Here is a 22,336-nt window from a genome sequence, read left to right as displayed (position 1 = left end):
GAGAGTATGGAAATTAACAACTATATACTTGCAATTGGAAAGAGGGAAATATGAGGCTTCATTGCTTTCTGGACACTCCTTCTCAGTCTCCTTTTCTGTTCCTCCTACATCATATTCACTGATACATTGTCAGCACTTGGGACAGGACCTACCCCTATCAGACACTCAAATATCTGTTGCTTGAATGTAGCATTTCTATAACCTCTGAATGGTGGGAGCGCTCAGGGCTGAGAAATAAATCTCTTTGTCTTCTCTTACTCCCTTTGTTTATTTCATTCGTTCTCCCAAAGATCACCAACCTAAACCAGACTTAAATTTCTAACTGACATTTGACATCTCCACTTGGAGGCTTAAAAGGCATCACAAACTTCAAACTATCCAGAATTGAACTTCTGCTCTCTTTGCTAAATCTACACCTTGCACAATATGCCCCAACTCCCTAAATTGCAGTTCCATTCTTCTAGTTTTTCAGGCCCAAACTTCTCTGTCTCTCTTGCCACATATCCAGTCCCTTATATGGGTTCTGCTTTCAACATATATAGAGACTCTGTCTACATCTCACTACCTCCAATACACCTTGGTCCATGCCATCAGCCATCTCTCATTTGGATGAATACCAGAGCTGTGACGTCTCTCTGCTTCCACCTCTGCCCACTTTGTGTCCACTCTTCAAACAGCAGCTGGAGAGATTCTTTTAAAATGTAAGTCAGATCATATCACTTTTTTGCCAAAACCAAACATACACACAAACACAAAACTCTACAATGGCTTTATCTCACCCAGAGTAGAAGCCGCAGTCCTCACAAAGACCTTTCAGGCTCTGTCTATCAAAGTGGCAAATACCCCACCCCTTTCCTCCTTGACCTTGGCCCGCTACTGTCCTCTTTCACTCTGCAACCATTCCTCAAGCACATCAGTTACACTTCCAAAACTCAAGGCCTTTGCATCTTGTGCTGCTGATATCCCCCAGGTATCCACAGGGCTCCCTACCTCACCACCTTTAGATCTGTATTCATGCACCAGCTTCTCAGGGAGTTTATCTGGCATCCCTTGCCTAGAACTGTACCACATGGTCAGTCCGTCCACACACTCCCTCACCAGTCTTCCCTGCTATGCTGTTCCTGTAGCCAGAGCAATAGAGTTCATATATTTATCTGCCTTATTATCTCTCACCCCACGTACTAGAATATAAGCTACAGGAGGAAAGTGATTTTGTCCATCGTGTTCATTGCTGCATGCCCAGTGCCTAGATGAGTGCTTGGCACATGGTAGTATTTAATAAATACTAGTTGAGAGAATGAAGAGGAAAAAGAATTGGAAGTTTATTGGGATTTTTTTTTCTAAATAGGAGCAAAGGAAAAGAAGGTAAAAACTGACTCCTGGGTTACAACTCCTGGGTTAGAGCTGAAGGTGCCATTTGTTATGGTGGAGAGGGAGGCAGAGTGGGGATAGTGGGTCTTGGAAATCGTGTGTTCCTATTTGGATAAGTGATTTTGACAAGACAAAGGGACAGCTCAGGCACAATGTCTAAAACAAGATGACAGTTCAAAATAGACTATGATGATAAGATATAAATCTAGTTCAGGAAAGAGGTGATGGTGACATTGAAAGGCTCTTCTGGGATTTTTTTTTTTTTTAATTGATCATTTGGCTGCATCGGGTCTTAGTTGCTGCATGCAGGATCTTCAGTCTCTAGTTGAGGCTCACCGGCTTAGTTGTTTACAGCATATGGGATCTTAGTTCCCCAATCGGGGATCAAACCCACATTTCCTCCATTGTAAGGTGGATTCTTAACCACTGGACTACGGGGAAGTCCCAAGGATATTTAATCCAGAGGAGAGAGAAGAGCAGAGGATCAAGGATTGCAGTAGAGATTCTTAACTGCAACTGCCTACTTTAGAGTCACCTGAAGATGTTTTGAACATCCCAATGCCTGGACCACACGCCAGACTAATTAAGTCAGAACTTTCCTGGGTGAGCCACAGGTATCAATAGGTTTTAAACTCCCCAGCTAATTCCCACAGGCAGTCAGTGTTGAGTATCACTGAGCTAAAGTCTTTAAGATATATTTATCTTTGTTGTTGTTGTTGTTTAGTTGCTAATTTGTGTCTGACTCTTTTGTGACCCCCTGGACTGTAGCCTGCCAGGCTCTTCTGTCCATGGGATTTTCCAGGCAAGAATACTGGAGTGGGTTGCCATTTCCTTCTCCAATATTTACCTTCAGGTGAGGATAAAGTAAACGAATCCACAATGGGAGCAGAAAAATATTAGTCATAAGGGTAGAAAGAAAAACAGGGTAGTCTTGGCCAGCTCTTCTCATACTCAATTCCATAAGAGTCATAAGAATCACCTGAGATCTTGCAGATCTGCAGATCGTGACTCAGACTGCCAAGCTCCCAGGTGATCCTATGATGCCTGGTTCAAGGGCCACACTGAATAGCAAGTGTCAAGAGCAGTGCTTCTCAAACTCTAATGTACATAAGAATCACCTGGGATATTATTAAAGCAGCTGTCTGGACCTCGCCCACCAAGATCCAGATTCTGTAAGTCAGGAATAGAACCCAAGAACCTGCATCATTTTTTTAATTCACTTATTTCAATTTAAGAATAATTGCTTTACAATATTGTATTGGTGTCTGCATACATCAGCATGAATCAGCCATAGGTATACATATGTCCTCTCCCTCTGGACCTCCCTCCCACCCCTTTAGGTTGTCACAGAGCACTGGTTTGAGCTCCGTGAGTCATACACCAAATTCCCACTGGCTATCTGTTTCACATATGGTAATGTATACATTTCCATGCTACTCTCTCCGTTCATCCCACCCTCTCTTTCACCGCTCCCCCATGTCCACAAGTCTGTTCTCTATGTCTGCGTCACCATTGCTGCCCTACAAATAGGTTCATCAGGACCATCTTTCTAGATTTCATATATATGTGTTAATATATGATATTTGTTTTTCTGATTTATTTCACTCTGTATAAGAGGCTCTAGGTTCATCCACTTCATTAGAACTGACTCAAATGCAAGAGCCTGCATTTTGAATGAGGTGATGTGCAACGCTGCTGGTCCCACACTTCAAGTGATAGAGAGTCACCAAGACCACAATAAGAAAGAAGAGGCACTTGGGACTTCCCTGGTGGTCCAGTGCTCCCAATGCAGGGGACCCAGTTTCACTCTCTGGTCAGGGAGCTGGATCCCACATGCTGCAACTGAAACCTGGCACACCCAAATAAATAAATAAATATTTTTTTTAAAAAGGAAGGAAAGAAGAGGCACTCAATACTGCCTACCAAATGAATAAAAGATATTGTAGGGATACCAGAAAGAATAAGAATGTAGCAAAGCCACTAGATTTTACAAGGTGAAGGTCATAAGTGAGGCAGAAACCATAAAACCATAAAATGATTTCTGCTTTCCTTGGTTCCCTATTTTCAAGCAGTAAGCTTTCCCCCTGGCTTCTGTATTTTATCTTGGGAACAATTACCTTACCAAAGTGCTGTAACTATTTTTGAAAGAGAGAGAAAGCAAATCAATTATTTGATTTTCTTCTCAAGGCATGGGAGGTATGCTGATAGGGTACTTGGGAGCTCTTCTCTGTGGATATGCCTAAACCATCTAGAAGCTACATTTATTAAGGACCTTTGGAGGATATTCCAACTTCTTCAAATACCAAAGTACAGTTGTAATGTTGCTGACACTTATAATTTTCTTTAGGGCAAGGCTTCCAACCTCGACACTCCTTATGTTGAGGCTGTTGTAGAGCAACAGCATCCCTGACCTCTTCCGACTAGATGCCAGTATCATCTCCTGCCCCAAGTTGTGACAAGCCAGATTGTCTCCAGACATTGCCAGATGTTCCCTGGGAGGCAAAAATCAGCCCCAGTTGAGAACCACTGCTTCAAAAGCAATGTTTGAAAACCTAGTCACCCTTCTAAGAAGTCTGACTTACAGCTTGGGCATGTTGATGCCAGGTAGTGAAGACAGAGCACTACCAGTAACCAGTACTAGAACCACCCTTTGGATTCTTGGGGCAACAGAAAAGACTAGTTTGACTTTCAAAAGTGGGAAATTTTATTGACCTCAGTTATACCAAGAGCCTAATAGATGGTGCAGTACTTCAAACTTGTCTCATTGGTACAAAAGCTGTAAAAAACCTCTTTCCAGGCTCAGCATGAAAGAGTCAGCTGCCACTCCGTGCCCTGTAACAAAATACCATAACTACCACATCATATGAGAGAAAGCATTCATCAGCTTGCCACACAACTACCATTTGTCCAGGAGGTTCTTTTCTCTGCTTTCAGGAGTACTTAACATCTTGAGACTTAAACCAAGTACACGGGAAGGACGAGGATTGTATTAGAAATCTCGGTGCTTGTTTCTCTTCCTCAGTAGAGGTCATCAGACACATAACCAGAGTGTTATAGAGCCTACCTATAAACCAGTGGTTTTCAAACTTTAGCCTGCATCATAACCAGCTAAAAGCTTATTAGACCACTGATCACTGGACTGTACCCCCTGAGATTCTGATTTACTAGCTCTGGAGTGGGGCCTGAGAATTTGCATTTCAAGTGATGCTGATAGTCCAGGGACCACACTTTGAGAACCATGACTGTAAAGCAGGTAATAAGTCTCAGACTTGGCTGAACATTGGTATTACCTGAGGAATGTTTTTAACTATTGGTGTCATGGCCCCATCCCAAACAGATGAAATCAGAATGTCTGGGCATGAGATCCCGTCTTCAGAGTGTATTTATTAGTTTCTCAGATGATTCTTGTGTAGAGCCAGCATTGAGAAACACTGAACTAGGTGGAATGTATTCCAAAGCATTGGGGTAGAGGGTCTCACCAGGTGGCCCTGCTTAATGGAGGGCTTTAGTATGACTTAATCCCATATTCTTACCCCTTATGCTTCTTTGAGGACTACTTCTCCAGTTCCACAAAAATCATCCTAACACTGTGGTCCAAACAAGTCTCAAGCCATAGGTGTGTATTCTCTATTTCATGTTTCATTGAGCTGTAGACAGCATTGCAGCTGAAGATTGCAAATCAGAGCCTGAGAGGAAGTAGCCTAGAGGCTACCCTCTGTCATCCCCTTCTCCTGCCTTCAATCTTTCCCAGTATCAGGGTCTTTTCCAAGGAGTCGGTTCTTGGCATCAGGTGGCCGAAGTATTGGAGTTTCAGCTTCAGCATCAGTCCTTGCAGTGAATATTCAGGACTGATTTCCTTTAGGATTGACTGGTTTGATCTCCTTGCAATCCAAGGAACTCACAAGAGTCTTCTCCAACACCACAGTTCAAAAGCATCAGTTCTTTGGCACTCAGCTTTCTTTATAGTCCAATTCTCACATCCATACATGACTACTGGAAAAACCATAGCTTTGACTAAATGGGCCTTTGTTGGCAAAGTAACGTCTCTAGTTTTTGATAAGCTGTCTAGGTTTATCATAGCTTTTCTTCCAAGAAGCAAGCATCTTTTAATTTCATTGCTGCAGTCACCATCTGCAGTGATTTTGGAGCCCAAGAAAATAAAGTCTCTTGCTGTTTCCATTGTTCCCCCATCCATTTTCCATGAAGTGATGGGACCAGAATCCATGATCTTAGTTTTTTGAATGTTTTTCACTCTCCTCTTTCACTTTCATCAAGAGGCTCTTTAATTCTTCTTCACTTTCTGCCTTAAGGGTGGTATCATCTGCGTACCTGAGGTTATTGATATTTTAAATTTCTTTCACAGATACCCAAATTTCTAGTAAGTTGGAAGGAAATTGAAATCAATAGGCTAGTGGTCGTGAGAAGGAACTGGAGAAATTCTGCCAGTCTGTAGAGGGACAGCATTCACAGAACCTCATAGAAGGACAGCAGAGGGGATTAACCACGATTGAAGCCTCTCCCTCAAGTGTGCCATTTGGAAGTAAACACAGCACTCATCCATGGGAGGAGAAATAAAGCATGTTAGAAACCAGTTTTTGCCCAGCAAAAGATGGAAACCCTTGCGAAATTTGAGCCCCCACTGCCACAATTTTGGATACTCATAGGTCATCCCTCAGGGTTAAGATCTCTAATAGAGACATGAACCTACTCCGTCCCGGGCCCACAGCTCCCCAGCACTTCTGGGGCCTAGGAAGAGGAGGAGAGCCAGGAGTTGCGTCTCCAAGGCCAGCTGCTTTGAGGGAAGGACCTGGGGTATGTGTGTCATGGGAACAGCTGGTTTTCTTGTCCCATTGTCAGCTCAGAACAGGGTTATGTGATTATTGATTCCTGTTCCAGTCTGTCCCCAAGAAACAATGGCTTCCTTCATTTGTAGATCTCTATAGACACTTGACAGAATCATAAAGGCTGATTGTGAATTATAAAATGTTTCTAAATAGATTACACAAGTACATTGTCTTGAATATCATATAATTAGGACTTGAAATCATTATTCCCTGATGATCATATAGTTTGTCCTCAAACTGACCTTGAAAGGTGTAGACCAATGGTGGATTTTCACATGGAAGTTAGGACACTTCTTGTGAAACAACATAAGATGTTGACTTATTTAATTCCATTATATGGACTAACCTCTTAGTGGCAGGAATTATGGCTGTATTATACATATTCTGGGCTCCACATAACAAAAAATTATCCAGTTATAGAAAATAATTTTAAGAAATCACTTTTCCAACTTTTTCCATTATGCTAGTCATTTGTTTTGTCATCTGCTAGCACATGTTAGCAGAAAAGTGAGAGCAGGTGCCAGAAGTTTAAGAACATGTGTTAAAAAAAAAAACAATTTTAAATTGAGCACATCCTAACAATTATCATAATCTAATTTAAGCTACAAAACACTTCAATCCAATTGGGCAGGATGTAGTTGTTTCAAAGGATAATTTTAGAACCACTGATTCAGTTTAAATGTTAACTTAAACACACTGTATTTTAGTTTTTAAAAAGGGTTTTGTCTGGTTTTAATATCATGTATTACATAAACTGTGGATTTTTATTCAGTCTTAGTTCAGTTCATCAGGCACTTATTGGCTGCCTGTTGTGTAGAGAGAACCCTGACTAAGTGTATGAGCCTTTGTCCTGAAGAATCTTACAATCTGAGGAAGAAACGTAGGCCCAGTAGAGCAGGGGTCCCCAACCTCCAGGCCACGGACTGGTACCTCCTGTCAGATCGGTGGCAGCATTAGATTAGAAATAAAATGCACAGTAAGTGTAATGCACTTGAATCATCTCAAAACCATCCCCCTCCCCACCCATGGAAAAATTGTCTCCCATGAAACCAGTCCCTGGTGCCAAAATGTTTGGGGACTGCTGCTGTAGAGGACACACACATTGTAAGTTATGAGAAGCAGCAAATTGTGATAAATGCTTTAATGGAGTTATCAAGAGTTTAGAAACACAGGCAAGGAAAGGTTGGTACAGATTCAGAATGGGGCAAATCCAGGAGCGCTTTCCTGAAGAGCTGGCACTGAGCTGAAACTTGAAGGTCCAACAGAGACAGAATGGGAAAAGGAAACAGTGTGAGTAAGAACCTGGAAAATGGATGTGGAGAAAGTTAGGAGCTGGAGGTAACATGGTTCCTCTGGAGTACAGGATATTTGGAGGATGTGGCAGGGCATGCAGTTAGAAAGACAGGGAGGTGCTACATTTTACAGTCTTGAGAATACCAAACTAATGAGCCTAGATTTGACTTTGTGCACACTAGGGAGGGTGTTTGATTGGGGGAGTGACCTCATCAAGTCAGTTTGGGAGTAAGTCACAGGATGAGTTGAAGGTGGAGAGAAAATTAGAGACTATTTTTGAGTGGTATAGATGCCATCTGTCCCGTTAAAAATCCCAATAACTAGCTGTCTTGCAATTTGAGGTATTTGATACAGAAATTCATGTTGTTTAAATATTAATGGTTAATTATGCACTGGCAAGCTTACTACTCTGAAATTTCTAACAGTGGGCAAGCAAAAGCTTATACAGGGTAGCAGTGATAAGGCATGAACTTCCTTTTTTTTGGGGGGGGGGCAAGAATAACATCTGAATCAGTACCCTAGATATTCTCCTAATTTAAGGAGATGTTCTCTTAGCCAAGGAAAAGAACCACCCAGATTGTCCTTTTAGAAACAGATCCAGGAAATACATCTATCAGTGGATGAAAGTAAACCAAGGTGAAGCAGGACTCTTAGGTAAGACAGTCTCAAGGTTAGGACTGAAAACCAGTTTACCTGGGTTCACAAAGTTTATCTTTGCCACTTACAGACTGTGACTTTAGTCTTATTAGTTAACCAATCTGTGCCTCAGTTGTTTCACTTGTAAAATAGGAGTAATAATGGTACTTGTCTCAGGGGTTGTTATGAAGATGAAATGAAATGATACATGTGAAGTGCTCCAAATAGTACCTGGCATGTAGTTAGCTCAATAAATGTTAACTATTGTTAGTCAGCTGTTGGGCAGCAAGTTAACTAAATGCCTCTGACATATTATAGTTTACACAGTACCTTCACACTATGGAAACCTCCCTGCCCTTACTCCCTAACTACCCTAGTGACTATTTGTGCAACTGATCCTGGACACATCCACTAGGTCATTTGAACTCCACAATCACTTGATGGAAATTGATTGTCCTAGTTAACCGCTGCTAGTAACAAACCACCTCAAAACTTGGAAGCATAAAACAACAACCATTTTATCATGCTCACAGATTCCTGAGTCAGGAATTCAGTGGGAGTTGCTTATCTCTGCTTCACAGTGATTGTGCCAGTGGCTAGAAACATCTTAGCTGACTGGGGAGGATGCCAGCAGGTGGGGCAGGATCCACTGCCATAGAAGGCTTCTTCTCAAACCTGTCTGGCACTTTGGTGGGATGGCTGAAAGGCCAGGCTTAGCTGGGACAGTCACCTAAGCACTGACATGGGTCCCCTTCACCATGGTGGCCTCAAGGTAGTTGTCAGACTTCCTAGAGTGTTTATGCAGCAGAAGCTACATGCTTTTTATGATGCATTCTCAGAAGCCTCATCGCAGACACTTCTCTGTTCTCTGGGCTTCCCCTAGTGGCTCAGGTGTAAAGAATCTGCTTGCAAGGCAGGAGACCAAGGCTTGATCCCTGGGTCAGGAAGATCCCCTGGGCTTGAAGAATTTCATGGACAGAGGAGCCTGGTGGGTTACAGTCCATAGAGTCGCAAAGAATCAGACACAACTGAGCAACTCACTTTCACTTTCCCTGTTCTCAATTGATTGAAACAGTCACAAGCCTGCCCAGACTCAAGGGAGGAGATTAGACCACACTTCTCAATGGGAGGCATATCGAAGGCTCTGGGAGCCATACTGAAAATCACCATTTTAGTATTATCCTCAAATGCTGGATGAGAAGCTTGAGATTCAGTACAGGTTTAATGTACTGGTTTGTCCAGGGTGAGTTGCACAGATAGTCACTAAGATAGTTAGGGATGGGGGCGGGGAGGCTTGCAAGCTTCTAACCTACTTCTTCTAACTCCAAATTCTAATTCTCTCAATTAGATTATTCATCCTCCTTCAGCTTAGATATACTTCTTAATATAGGAAAGTTACAGAAAAAAAAACATTTAAATGGCATTGTATATATCAGGTAACTTTCTTTTTATTTATTTATTTGTGGCTGTACTGGATCTTTGTTCCCACACATGGGCTTTCTCTAGATGTGACACGTGGGCTCTAGAGCACAGGCTCAGTAGTTGTGGCACACAGGCTTAGTTGTTCTGAGACATGTGGAATCTTCCCAGACCATGGATCAAACCCATATGCCCTGTATTGGCACACAAATTCTAAATCATTGGACTACCAGGGAAGTCCAAATAACTTTCTTAAAAAGATACAGTGATGTAAAAGTATAAAGTTTGCATTTATAAGAGATTGTACACAAACTTCATATTTTAAAGAGATCCTGGAATGGGTTCAGTGGTTCAGTCCGAAGACTGGTCAGAGAGCAATTCAGTACCATTTTCTCACAAGGAACATTCTCTGAAAATATCCCAGATGCTTAACTGTGACTTCTTTTGTCTCTAGGAAAGTCTCACCTGGCCATTGTCCAGCGGGTGAATAACGAGGGAGAAGGGGACCCCTTCTATGAGGTGATGGGCATCGTCACACTGGAGGACATCATAGAGGAGATCATCAAGTCGGAGATCCTGGATGAAACTGACCTCTACAGTAAGTGGCTCTTGTCCCAGGCCATCATATTTTCCTCTGAGGTTCTCAGAGCTGGCTTAATTTAATGGACAGGGTGAAACGGGGTCAGGACAAGCCCCAGGTGTTGCTGTGTGTCAGCCCTCTCCTGCCAGGGGCTGGCATGGCAAGATGCCCCAGCTTGAACCACCGCTGAGTCACTGAGACTGTGCTAGCTAAATGTTTATCAAGAGAGAACCTTCAGGAACAGAGCCAAGACTATGAAAAGGAGACCTCCTGGCCTTTGGATGAAGGAAATAAAGTGCACCTCGGATGACCTCTCTGCCCTTGTTTCTGTCCCCTGTGTTGTTCCTGGTTTATCTCTTTGTCCACCTGGACACAGACCTCAGCATCCTCGGGGGTTCCACTCATGATTCACTCACAGAAACATCAGCGTGCTGTGGCAACTCATGACATCACCCAGCACAACCTAAGCCAGACCTAAGTCATCCTTTTAGACACTGCCCTTGTCCCGTGTGTTTTCAACCCTGCTGCCTGGTTTCCTCCTCCTCCCTTTCCACCCCTGGCTCTGGGCTTTGCTCCCTCCTTTCTAGTCTCACCCTCCTCCCCACTCCCCCTCAGGAACAACACAGGTTCCTTCTTGCGATAGTGACTGTTTTCGTTACTGAGACTTATCAAAGCTTTGCTCACAAACATTACAAAGGCCTGCTTTCTTTGACAATGGGAATGTTATCAAATCCATGGGAGTCCCTAGGCCAGTACATGTCCCCTTCTCCCAATTTCATCAACTGGGACAGCAGTCCCCATCCTCCCCTCAGAGAACCCATTCCAGATCTGTGTTCTTAGTTTGCTGGAGGCAACTGTTTAGAGACAAGGTCCTAGTAGAAAAAACTTCAAGACTCTAAAGCCAGTGAGTGGTGCAGAAAGAGTGCTTCCCTTTGGGGTGAGAAGAGATCAGACCAAGGTGGGCCAAGCCTTGATGAAACATAGCAGGAGCATCACAGTGTCTGCTGTTGCAGTGGAGCCCTGGCCCGACTCATCTCCTTAAAATAGGAGTTGATCTCTCCATCCCCCAATCCTTTCCACCTTCTCCGCCTCTGACCATCACTCTGCTCTGGATTTAGAAATCCCAAGTGTCTCAATAGATATATTGGTGAAAACATTCACACTGAAGTGTTAGTGACTGATGTTAATAGTAGTGACAACAGTCTAAGTGAGTAAGCTCTTCCCAGGGCTTTGTTTCATTCCAATACTCACTATTAAAATAGAAGGAATGGGGACTTCCCTGACAGTCCAGTGGTTAAGACTTCATCTTCCAACATAGGTGGTATGGGTTCAATCCTTGCTTGGAGAGTTAAGACCCCAAATGCTGCATGGCCAAAAAAGCCAAAACATAAAACAGAAGCAATATTGTAACAAATTCAATAAAGACTTTAAAAATGGTTCATATCAAAAAAAAAAGTATTTTAAAAATAAATAAAATAAAATAGAAGGAATAAGAGGGAGATCAGAGGAAACTGATTCTCCAGTGATGAACTATTTAGTAGCATTCTGATGGAGGAGAGAGAGGGAATATTTAGACAAACACGTCATGTAAATCAGAAGGTTACTTACTAGTAATGGAAAAGAATGGTCTGATAGATATCTTTGCTGCTCTCTTGCTAAACCATCCTCTCTCTAAAAGAGAGGGTTATGATTTTCCCACTCTTATAAATAAGCGTGAATCCTTAAGAACGGTGAGAAGGCTGAGGAGCCAGGACTACTGTGTTGCTTCTCCCCAGATCCTGACCCCCAGGACAGCTGGGCCTGGATCTCACTGTGGGATCTCTCTATTTGTGGCAACCAGACATAAGGAGCCTTAAAGCCAGGGCCAGGAGTCCAAGGCAGGCCCACAAGAGAGCAGTGTGGAAGAGGGCACTTTCTTCCTTCTAGAAGGGAACTCAGTCATGTGGCAGAGCGAAATCAGAAGGAGGGGGGAAGTCCCAGGGAGCCCATCCCCTGGAGTTCCCTCCCTTTCATTTCCGTTGTGTCTGTTCAGCCTGCACTGAGAGTTCCCTGCACCCCTATTTTGCTCCAGGCCAACTTTAAAGAAAACCCTAATCTGCTTCTCTGCACCCCTAGCACAGGTTAAGATAGGCTAAAATTTCAATATTTTACTCAGTACTAAGGGAAAGCAAAAGACATATGACCAAAGAAAACCTACCCTTTACCCCCAAACAGGTTTTTATTGATTTATTTGGCTGTGTCAGCTCTTAGTTGCAGCACTCAGGATCGTTTTAGTTGCAATATACAAACACTTCGTTGTGGCATGTGGTATCTTAGATCCCTGACCAGGGGTCAAACCCAGGCCCCCTGCCTTGGGAGCATGGAGTCTTAGCCACTGGACCACCAGGGAAGTCACCCCCTGAAAAATTGGAAAAAGCAGAGATTTTTTTCAATCAATAATCACAATAGTCCTGCCTGAGGCCCCCACCCAGAGAACTCACCTTTATGGATTATAGAGCTAGTTGCGTTTTTTCTCCTTTTTTCCTTTATTTCCCCCAATTCTCTCCCAGTGGAGGGGCCAGGGTTGAAGCAAGAGATTTGTGAGTGGAAAGAGGGAGTGGCCACCCCCCTCCTCCTTTGAGTGGCATCCCTCAGTACCGCTCAGAGCATGGTTTAAATCAGTGGGAAGAGACCAGATGAGTCCAGCTCTGGGGACAGGAGTATGGCCAAGGCAGAAACCCCCCAGGCCCTGCCATAGTCCTTGATGCTAATAACACAAGTCCCTCATGTGTGAAGGCCTTTTTGTAAGCATACAGTTATTTGTAAGCATTTCACAGATAGACTCTGATGGGAGTCTCATAATAACTACTTGAGATGAGCAGAAAAATTGTGATTAATCATTAACCTTACGGGGCTTCCCTGGTGGCTCAGATGGTAAAGAATCTGCCTACAGTGCAGGAGACTTGAGTTCTATCCCTGAGTTGCAAAGACCCCTGAAGAAGGGAATGGCTACCCACTCCAGTATTCTTGCCTGGAGAATCCCATGGACAGAAGAACCTGGTGGGCTACAGTCCCTGGGGTTGAATACAGTCGGACATGATGGAGTGACTAAGCATTCAGGCACTAAACTTATGAGCAGAAGAGTTATGATTAATCACTAACTTTATTGTATAAATTAAAGCACACAAGTACTGTGATGCTTGGAGATGCTGCACAGCTCATAAGCAGGGGAGCCAGCCCTAGAAGCCTGAACTCGGGAGCCCCAGGCAGGCCTTCCACTTTTCCACTGTTCACCACTTCAGTGCAATTAATACGGAGACTTGTTGACACTTTCCAGAAATCCCCATGATCCCAAAGGACCTGTCTCAGGTGAAACCTCCAAAAATCAACAGTGACTCTGAGATAGTTGCCATCTGTCCCCTGTCCTCACAGCAGACAATCGGAAAAAGCAGAGGGTCCCACACAGGGAGAGGAAGCGGCACGACTTCTCCTTGTTTAAGCTTTCCGACTCGGAGATGAGGGTGAAGATCTCACCACAGCTTCTGCTGGCCACACACCGCTTCATGGCCACAGGTATGATGACCCTGCCCTCCTGCGTCTCCACCCCAGGCATGCAAGGCAGCTCTGGAGGGTGGGATCCGGGCACCAGTCATCCTTAATACCTTGTAACGTGAGTCCAGTGCAGGGACTGAGAACCGCTGTTCCGGGAGAGGAGGTTATCCTTGGGCAGGGGCAACAGGACCCTACATTTGCTTGTTTTCAGCCTCCGGTCTTCTCGGGGTAAGTGAGTATGATGCAACTCTGCTTTTCTCTCTTCTACTTGAGAAAAGAGCTGAGGAATCCACCGCTGCACTTTCCCTTCCTCTGCCTGCTTCATGGTGGGGGTTGGTGGCCCAGAGGGTTCATCTGGGAGGGACGGGCAATGTCCTATGTAGCCACAAAGGCCCTGGGGCCCAGACTCACCAGGGGCCATGTAGGCCTGTGAGCTATGAGTTCTTCAAATACAGATGTGGATTGTGAATCCCAGAATCTTTAGAGAAAAAAAAAAAAAGAGAGGATCCAAAGATAAACTTCTCCTTCTTGTAAAGAAGGTAAAATTGTCTTTGAACTGTCTAATCTTCACATTCATGCCTAATTAATGTGCTGACCTAGAACAATCACACACATTAGTAAGTTCACCATTTAATTAATCCAGCATGTATTTATTGAGTGCATAATGAATGCTAGTACTGTTCCAGATGCTAAAAGGTAGAAAATTTTAAATTGGAGCTTCTTTAGGGTTTTCAACATGTAATATACTTCTGACTTTATAGTTCTATTATAGTCTTTCAGTGTTGACTACAGATGTCAACTGGGTATCTGATTTCCTAGAACAAAGCAGATGTATCTGTAAATATAATGATATGCCATAATATAATAGTATAGTATAACATAATACAACTATAATATGTAATAATATCTATTAATATGTAAATATGATGCAATGATGCTACTTATTGAGAACTTTCCACTTAAATAATTAAGTGTTCCTGTTAACTTGAAATTTCATTTCACTCATCAGATATACATCATACAAATAAGTCAGATTAAATTCTCTGTATTTCATTTGATCATAACATTAAAACCTTTTTAGCCATGTTCACATGGCTTACCTATCCATGTTCAACTCCAGTTGCTTTTTAAACCACTTTATTGCAGTATAGTTGACATACAAAAAATGGTACATATTTAATGTAAACAACTTGATGAGCTTGGAGATACACATACATTCATAAAACCATCATCATAAACATATCCATCACTTCTAAAAGTTTCCTCCCACCTTCTATATGTGTTATTACTATGTGTGTATGTGTGTGTGTGTGTGTGTGTGTGTGTGTGTGTGTATTAACATAAGATCTTAGCAAAATTTTAAGTATCAGTTCAGTTCAGTCGCTCAGTCTTGTCCGACTCTTTGCGACCCCATGGACCGTAGCACGCCAGGCCTCCCTGTCCATCACCAACTCCCAGAGTTTACTCAAGCTTATGTAGGTGATGCCACCCAACCATCTCACCCTCTGTCGTCCCCTTCTCCTCCTACCTTCAATCTTTCCCAGCATCAGGGTCATTTCAAATGAGTCAGTTCTTCGCACCAGGTGACCAAAGTATTGGAGTTTCAGCTTCAGCATCAGTCCTTCCAATGAATATTCAGGACTAATTTCCTTTAGGATGGACTGGTTGCATCTTTTGCTGTCCAAGGGACTCTCAAGAGTTTCAGTATAGTATTGTTCTTGGGCTCTATATGCTGTGCAGTCAATCTCTAGGATTTATTCATCTAGCATAACTGGAACTCTGTACCCTCTGACTAATATCCCTATTACCACCTTCTCCCAGCCCATTCTACTCTCTGTTTCTATGAATTTGACTATTTTAGATTCATCATATAAATGGTATCATGTAGTATTTGTCCTTCTGTGCCTGGCTTATGTCACATAGCATAACATCCTCCAGGTTCATCCAGGCAGTCACAAATGACAGGATTTTCTTCTTTTTTAAGTCTATGTGCAGCTTTAAATAAAGTTAAGAAAATTAATAACAAAATTGACACTGTCAAAACGGTGACCTGAGATGCCAGTGCAGGGACCCATATCCCCAGAGGGCCCGAAGATGCACACTTGGGCTTAAGACACACCCCCACCCCACCCCCAAGGGAATTGCACGGTGGAGCGTGGAGCTTGAATGGCTCTGATTGTGTCCACCCTGACTCCTCCCTGCTGCCGATTCTTCCTGCCTTCATTCTCCCCTAGAAGTGGAGCCGTTTAAGTCTCTGTACCTCTCGGAGAAGATCCTGCTCCGGCTCTTGAAACATCCCAACGTGATTCAGGAGCTGAAGTTTGATGAGAAGAACAAGAAAGCCCCGGAACACTACCTCTACCAGCGCAACCGCCCCGTGGACTACTTTGTGCTGCTTCTGCAGGTGAGTGGGAAAGCCTTGGACCCTCCAAGGGCCAGATAGGACTTCTCCAGGCTGAAGAGGAATGCCCATGCCTCCTCCGAGCCAGGTTCAAAGGCTGCCTTGGGAGCAAGGCCAGCTGGGGCGGGCGTTTGTCCATGATTCACAGAAGGAGACACGTGTGACTGGCTGGTATCCCAGAGTGATGGGATCTTGATGGCATTTAGTCTGATGTCAGCAATGTTTGTGGTTGGGGGTGCAGTGGGTAACTCCTAGCAGAGGGGTTCTGCTGCTGAACTTCCTAAACTGGTGTCCTACAAAATCCCTATCACCTCTTGTCTCTGCTTGGCCATGCCCAGGAATGCAACTGTGCACTGCCTCCCAAATTTCAGGCACTCCTTGTTTTAAGCTCTTGTTTCTGTCGAGCTAAAATCTCACCATCTCTGATTTCCACCCACGGGTCCTTGCTCTGCTCTCTGGAGGCACATAGAACACGCCCACTCTCTCTGCCACACTTCAACCGCTGCAGTCCCTTAATCTTCTCCTTAAGGGGACTATGAGGGAATAAACAAGCAAATGAGAGAGGTGCAGCATCTTCCTGGTACTCACATGAGTACAGTCACCCCCGCCTGCCGTAAGGGGGTGTAAATAAGTGGAGAGGCCTGTAAATAGGTGTCAGGCATGGTTCCAGCCCCGCGTCCTAGCCTGGCTACACTATTAGTCCCATCCCTATTCTCCATCTCTTCCCAATAGAATCTGGTGAACCCTAAATACAATGATTGTCTTAAAATCTTAGTTAAATTCACACTGACTTAGAAAGGACCTCTCTGTTACAGTCCCCCTGCCACCTGTCTGCTCGGACACGGTATATGCCTCAAACCCATCCTTCCAGATAGCCTCGTTAAAATGTCTTCTTCTCCAGAAATGGAGTCTCATTCTTTACTGTTGGAAATTGAGAAGAGTGTTTACATTGTTTATATAACACAAGGAATGCGAGTAGAGTCTTATGCCTAATATAAACATAACCATTTTCAAATAAATCTTGGCAGGGGTAAAATATAGGGGCGGAGGGTAGGTTCAGAAATTGGAAAGACCTGGTTTTTAAATTCCAATATTGCTACTTGTTAGCTAACCTTGACTCAGTTATTTAATCTTTATGAGCCTCAAAACTGATTCATCTATAAAACTGGGGGTAAAAATAGTACAGGCCTTGTAGGGTCTGGGATGGATCCATGCAGTGCATATACACGGTTTCAGACCCCTAATAGCATACCATATGCTCAAGCTTCTCACAGAATCTGGCTTTATCTCAGCTAGAGACAATAGAAATGGTCTAGTCTCAGACTATACCACTGGAGCAGTTTATGGGGTTATGGGGTCCTGAGCTAGCTGGACCTACCTCATGAAGGAGCCATTAGAGTCTTCAAGGAAAGCTTGCATGTTCATGACTAGATACTGCTTTATGAACTAAGCAAGGACTTTACTGCCAAGGGCTCCTGAAGTTAAAGCTGCTGTTTCCGAAACATATCTGGATGGAATTCACATTCTCCTGTGATAAGATTTTAGGTCCACTTATTATCCAAACAGAAGCACTTAGAGTCATCTTCACTAAAAGAGCTGGAAGTGCTCGTCCACACCCTTAGCACACTTCCTTCTTTCTCCAGGGTAAAGTGGAGGTGGAGGTTGGTAAGGAAGGCCTTCGCTTCGAGAATGGAGCCTTCACCTACTATGGTGTCCCAGCCATCATGACCACTGCTTGCTCAGGTATTCCAGTTTCGAAGCCATAGCTTATTGGGGAAGCAGTGGAATAGTGGAGAAAATGCATCTGGGTTCCAAGTCATGACTCCTTTTATGAACCCCGGACAAGCCTTTTACCTTCCCGGACTTTAGAAGTGGAAGTACATGGCAAACTGTAACATTATCCAGTGTTAGGGATGGATAGCGGTAATTTTCAATATGAAAAGACACGTCTATTTTACTCTTTATACTTCCACCTGTTTACCCTATTTTTGCAGGGTTGATTGGTGCTGTGGGTGGGGTGGAAGAGGGAGAATTCCTTTAAGAAGGTGTGTTTTCTGAATTGCCTCTGAAACACACTGCATCCTTCTGTCCTTAGATAACGATGTGCGGAAGGTTGGAAGTCTGGCTGGATCCTCTGCCTTTCGTATGTATCTCTCAAACCCCTCCCTCGTCCTCCCTGCCAAGGTCCTGCCTCAGCCCAGTCTGGGGACCTGGACTGACCACGCTCAGCCTGGGCTGGGACTAACACAAATGCTGGCAGCCTCTTTGTATGCTCTGCCAGGAACACTGCTTTCTGCCAGGTACCCGCAGACCACGGGGGGCTTAGTTTCTGAGAGTCTAGAATGTTTTCTGCTGCTTCTCTGCTCACATGCAAAATGATGAACGACCAGCGAGGGAGGTTGTGAGGGGAGGCACCATTTGCTGTCACCTGCCAGGGAATGCAAGCAGGTGGTTTTGTGTGCTCTGCTGGAGGTTGAACCGTTTCTTCTCTGCTGTGATAATTCACCCTCTGTCCTCTGCTTGCAAACCTTAATGTACTATTATTGTGTCTGTGGCATTTAGTAAGCAGCAACAGCAAGATCTTAGGATGTAAAAACCAGGCTGGCATGTATGTTGCTCATCTGCTTCTCTTTGCTCACTGACCACATCTCAGCAGGTGGGGAGGGGTCTGAGGCTGGCCGTGCATGCTGATGGCAGGGGCTGGCACAGGCTGCTGGTGGGTGTTCTCTGCCCTTTCTGTGCTCTACCTTCTCTCTGCTTCCTGCATCAGTTATCGTACTTGTGTTTAGAGGGCATGGCATTTGTTGTAATATAAGTGTGATCCAGAAAGCATTATTTCTCTAGATTTGTCTTTGATTCACCAGTCTGAACTTTGCATTGCTTTCAGCTCTTAGTGTTTATGGTGGCCATTTTAATGCCAAACGGGTGTTTTTTCTCATCATAAAAAAAAAAATCTTCCATAATGCTTTACATTGGAATTTATCAGAGGGTCCCAAAGCTTGAAATCACAGTCCATGGCGCCTGAAAAGTAGATACTGTTTTAACAGAGAAACTAAAGAAATGACCTGCTCCGAATCACCTGAATGCAATTATTTACCTCTATGCATTCCAGTGGCCTGACTCGTTCAAACAGCACAATGAAATACAGATCTTAGCTCCATCGTGTTCAGGATGTCATTTCTGTGTGGGAATACTGAGACAATTTACGGTGTAATTTCCCATCCTGTCCCAAAAGAGGGCTTAAATGAAATTGAAATAGCTGCCCACACCCAAGGAGTGGTCCCACATATGAGGAAGGAGGGCTGTAACATAAAAAGCCCTGGTACATTGTTATATAAACCGACAAATCTCAATTAATGTTGGTGAAGGAAGCATCAGTTCGCAGAACAAGAAGTCAAGATATGGAAGAGGGATGGTCTACAGGACCAAGTAAACTTTGGTTTTCTAAAGGAGGTCTCCACCAGCCATCACATTGGTGCTTACTCAAGGTAGAGTAACTACTGAGATTCAAAATGTTACCTAGATGTGTTGGCCTTTACATAAGACCAAAAGAAGTGGGGACTCTAGGGGTAAATTGCTGCGTAAAGGTCCCAAGCCCATCTAATTTGCATGACTTCCTTTATTTAAAAAAAATTTTTTTATGTAGTAAGAAAATGTTATCTGGTTTTCTCCTTCCTTCCTGTCTCTAGTTCTTTCTATCAAAATCCATTTTATCATTGAGACAGAGTAAACCTGCAATAGTAATCTCTCCTTCAAAACTGGTTAACTAAAAAGAAATATTAACCTCTCTTTTCCTCCCCACACTTCTGAGCATCTTTATTTATCCATCTTCAGGAGGAAAAAGAAATCAAATTAGCTTATAGGGATATAGAGACATTTTCCATTCTCCCCCACCAGCCCTCCACACCTAATAGAGTGAGGTGTGGATAACTGCAAAGACCACCACCACTACACCCTGCCCCTGCTTATTCCAGCTCCACCTCTCAGCCCAGGTCCAGCCACCCAGCATCTTTCACTGTCCAAGAACCTTACTTGTAGGTCAAGAAAGAGCTTAACGCCGAACCACAAGATGGTGGATTCTTGTAGGGTTTCAGTCTACCTAACTAGCCCTGTATTTGACGCCAATCTAGAGCTTTGTCAGCCTTGAGGGTGATAAATGAGATGATGAGTTTGCCAGAACACTGGCCCTGTGACCGATGCCTCAAAGTTGAGTCTGAGGTTGTAAGTCAGTCCCTCTGCTTTTCCTGTGCTAGGTGAAGAAAACACAGTCAGCACTGTCTCCTTTGTCTTGGTTCTAATTGCCAGGGAGCCCAGGAGGACCACAGTGAGCCTGGTAATCTGGAGGAATGGGGCCTGAGCTCAGCGTGACCAGAGCGGATGCCCACAGGGGTGTGGAAGTGGGAGAGAACAAGTCTCCTATTTGCTTGACTGAGATATATTTAATTTGTGGCCCGGAAGCACTAGGATTCTTCTCAAGACAATGGGGTTTCTTATTCCAGTGTGTCTTGCAACACTAGGGGCCCATTTAAATATTCCTTGACAAAGAATATGATTACTTGACAAAGTAAATGATTATCAGGTAGGATAAGGCTCTCCCCTCTCCCCTTTACACTATTGGGTAATTTCAGGCAAATCACTGGGTGCAGCAACTAAGACTGCCAAAGCCACCTATTTCAGTGTGCTGTCACTTGCAGACTGGCTTCATTTAGCTTCTTGGAAGGAACTCTGGGAATGATCAGATAAGAGAAATAAAGACAGATTCCCTCCCGGAAATACTACTCGATCAGGGTCAAGGTCAGTGAAGGACTGGAATATTACTACACACTCCACTCCACCCAGGCCCCAAGTGATAGCCAGCACCATTTCAGACTGTGGGGAAAGAGGGAGAAGGAAAAGGGGATAGGAAGAGAGGTGCTTTGGAGCACTTGTACTTGCTAAGAAGTGACTGTGATTTAGTTTATCAAGTTGATTCACTTTAAGATTGCTAGAAACTGCCCTTCCTGTGTCCCAAGGGTCTAGCTGTGCACAGTTCCTCCCCAGCACTGTGCCCACAGAGGGAACTCCTAGGAGTCTGAGGCAGAAGATGGCCTCCTCTTCCTTGAGGATGCTCCCAGCAGGAGCTTGCACTTTGCTTTCAGCCTTCCCGCAGGTGAGAAGCCCTAAGGCAGTCAGGAGGGCCCGGGGGGGGGGGGGGGGGGGGATGCAGTGCTGGGCTCCCAACACATGTGCTGGCTCAAAAAGGCGCCTCAGACGGAACACTGCCCACGTGTACTCCCTGCTGGGGCACTGCCTGTTCTTGTCACTGTTGGGTCTCATCCCCTCTGAGATTATTGTGCATCTTTTTGGAAGACCTTCAGCAAAATCTATTTATTTTCTTCTTTCCGGAGAGTGACTTTGTGAGAAGATGTGATTTCCATGTTTCCAGAGGCAAGATTCCCTTTGGCAGAGAAATGGGACATTGTGAAGATCCAGGAGCAGACTGTCTCACCCACTTTGCTCTTTGTCTCTCTCCTTTTGTGTTTATCTTCCCCTTCGCAACTCACAAATCCTTGACTCTTTAGTGCCCGTCTCTGTGTCTCGTACCTTCGCCTTCAGCAGAGGGGACTCTCTGGCAGGCTCCCCAGGTAAACATGCATGGGGTCTCGGTCTCCATAGATCCATGGGGTCTCCATAGATCCATGGGGTTTACAAGAGGCCTTTGGTCTCTGTCACTGTCCCGCATGAAAACTAGCCTCTCCCAACAGACACGCCCAGGATGAAGGTATAGCACGATGCATTGCTAATACTCACTGGTACTCACTGCCCAGGCATTGCTGGTGCAGTGGTGTCACTTATGAACTTAGCCCCCAGGGATATGTCTGTGTGCATCCATGTGAGAAGTGGGGAGGGCTGGGGAGGGATGGTGTGAGTTTTTCCTTATCGTTTGTCTGACTGCAGAAAGGAGGGATAAGAGGTGCAGCAGATGAAAAATGGAAGGAAACAATGAAACGCTATGCTTTATTTCCATTTTTCCTCTGTCTTTTCTTCTATGTGGTCTCTGACCTCAGTTAACCACTAACCCCACCTCATCTTCCTAGAAATGTTACTATGTAGTGACCATAATCTCTCTGGCTCTGCTCACACAAAGGATGCTATATTAAAAACTTCAGAACAACTTTTCATTAGGTTTAACCTCTCCTGTTAATGAAAAGTTACCAATTTCTTTTTAATCGGGTAAAGCAGCTCCATACCATAACTCAAAGATGGAGTAGAATGTAATAA

The 22,336-nt window shown here is 44.1% G+C and overlaps 1 protein-coding gene across 5 annotated transcripts in view; it reads left to right on the top strand.

The window, feature by feature from the left end:
- CNNM1 (cyclin and CBS domain divalent metal cation transport mediator 1) overlaps nt 1-22,336 on the top strand; it is a 60,313-nt gene that overhangs the window by 15,790 nt on the left and 22,187 nt on the right. For 2 of the 5 annotated variants that reach the window (XM_081549204.1, XM_081549177.1), the window contains exons 2-7: nt 10,018-10,161; nt 13,555-13,695; nt 15,909-16,078; nt 17,719-17,818; nt 18,171-18,218; nt 21,637-21,699. In XM_081549204.1, the coding sequence (XP_081405330.1) occupies nt 10,018-10,161; nt 13,555-13,695; nt 15,909-16,078; nt 17,719-17,818; nt 18,171-18,218; nt 21,637-21,699 (666 nt within the window). The remainder of the gene's footprint in view (nt 1-10,017; nt 10,162-13,554; nt 13,696-15,908; nt 16,079-17,718; nt 17,819-18,170; nt 18,219-21,636; nt 21,700-22,336) is intronic. The other 3 variants (XM_081549206.1, XM_081549188.1, XM_081549194.1) reach the window with 2 other exon arrangements.

The sequence above is a fragment of the Giraffa tippelskirchi genome, chromosome 2, assembly GCF_054371585.1.
Source record: "Giraffa tippelskirchi isolate mGirTip1 chromosome 2, T2T-mGirTip1v1.2.pri, whole genome shotgun sequence".
Lineage (NCBI taxonomy): Eukaryota > Metazoa > Chordata > Mammalia > Artiodactyla > Giraffidae > Giraffa > Giraffa tippelskirchi.
The sequence above is the reverse complement of the archived record's forward strand: the minus strand, read 5'-3'. Positions and strand labels throughout refer to the sequence as shown.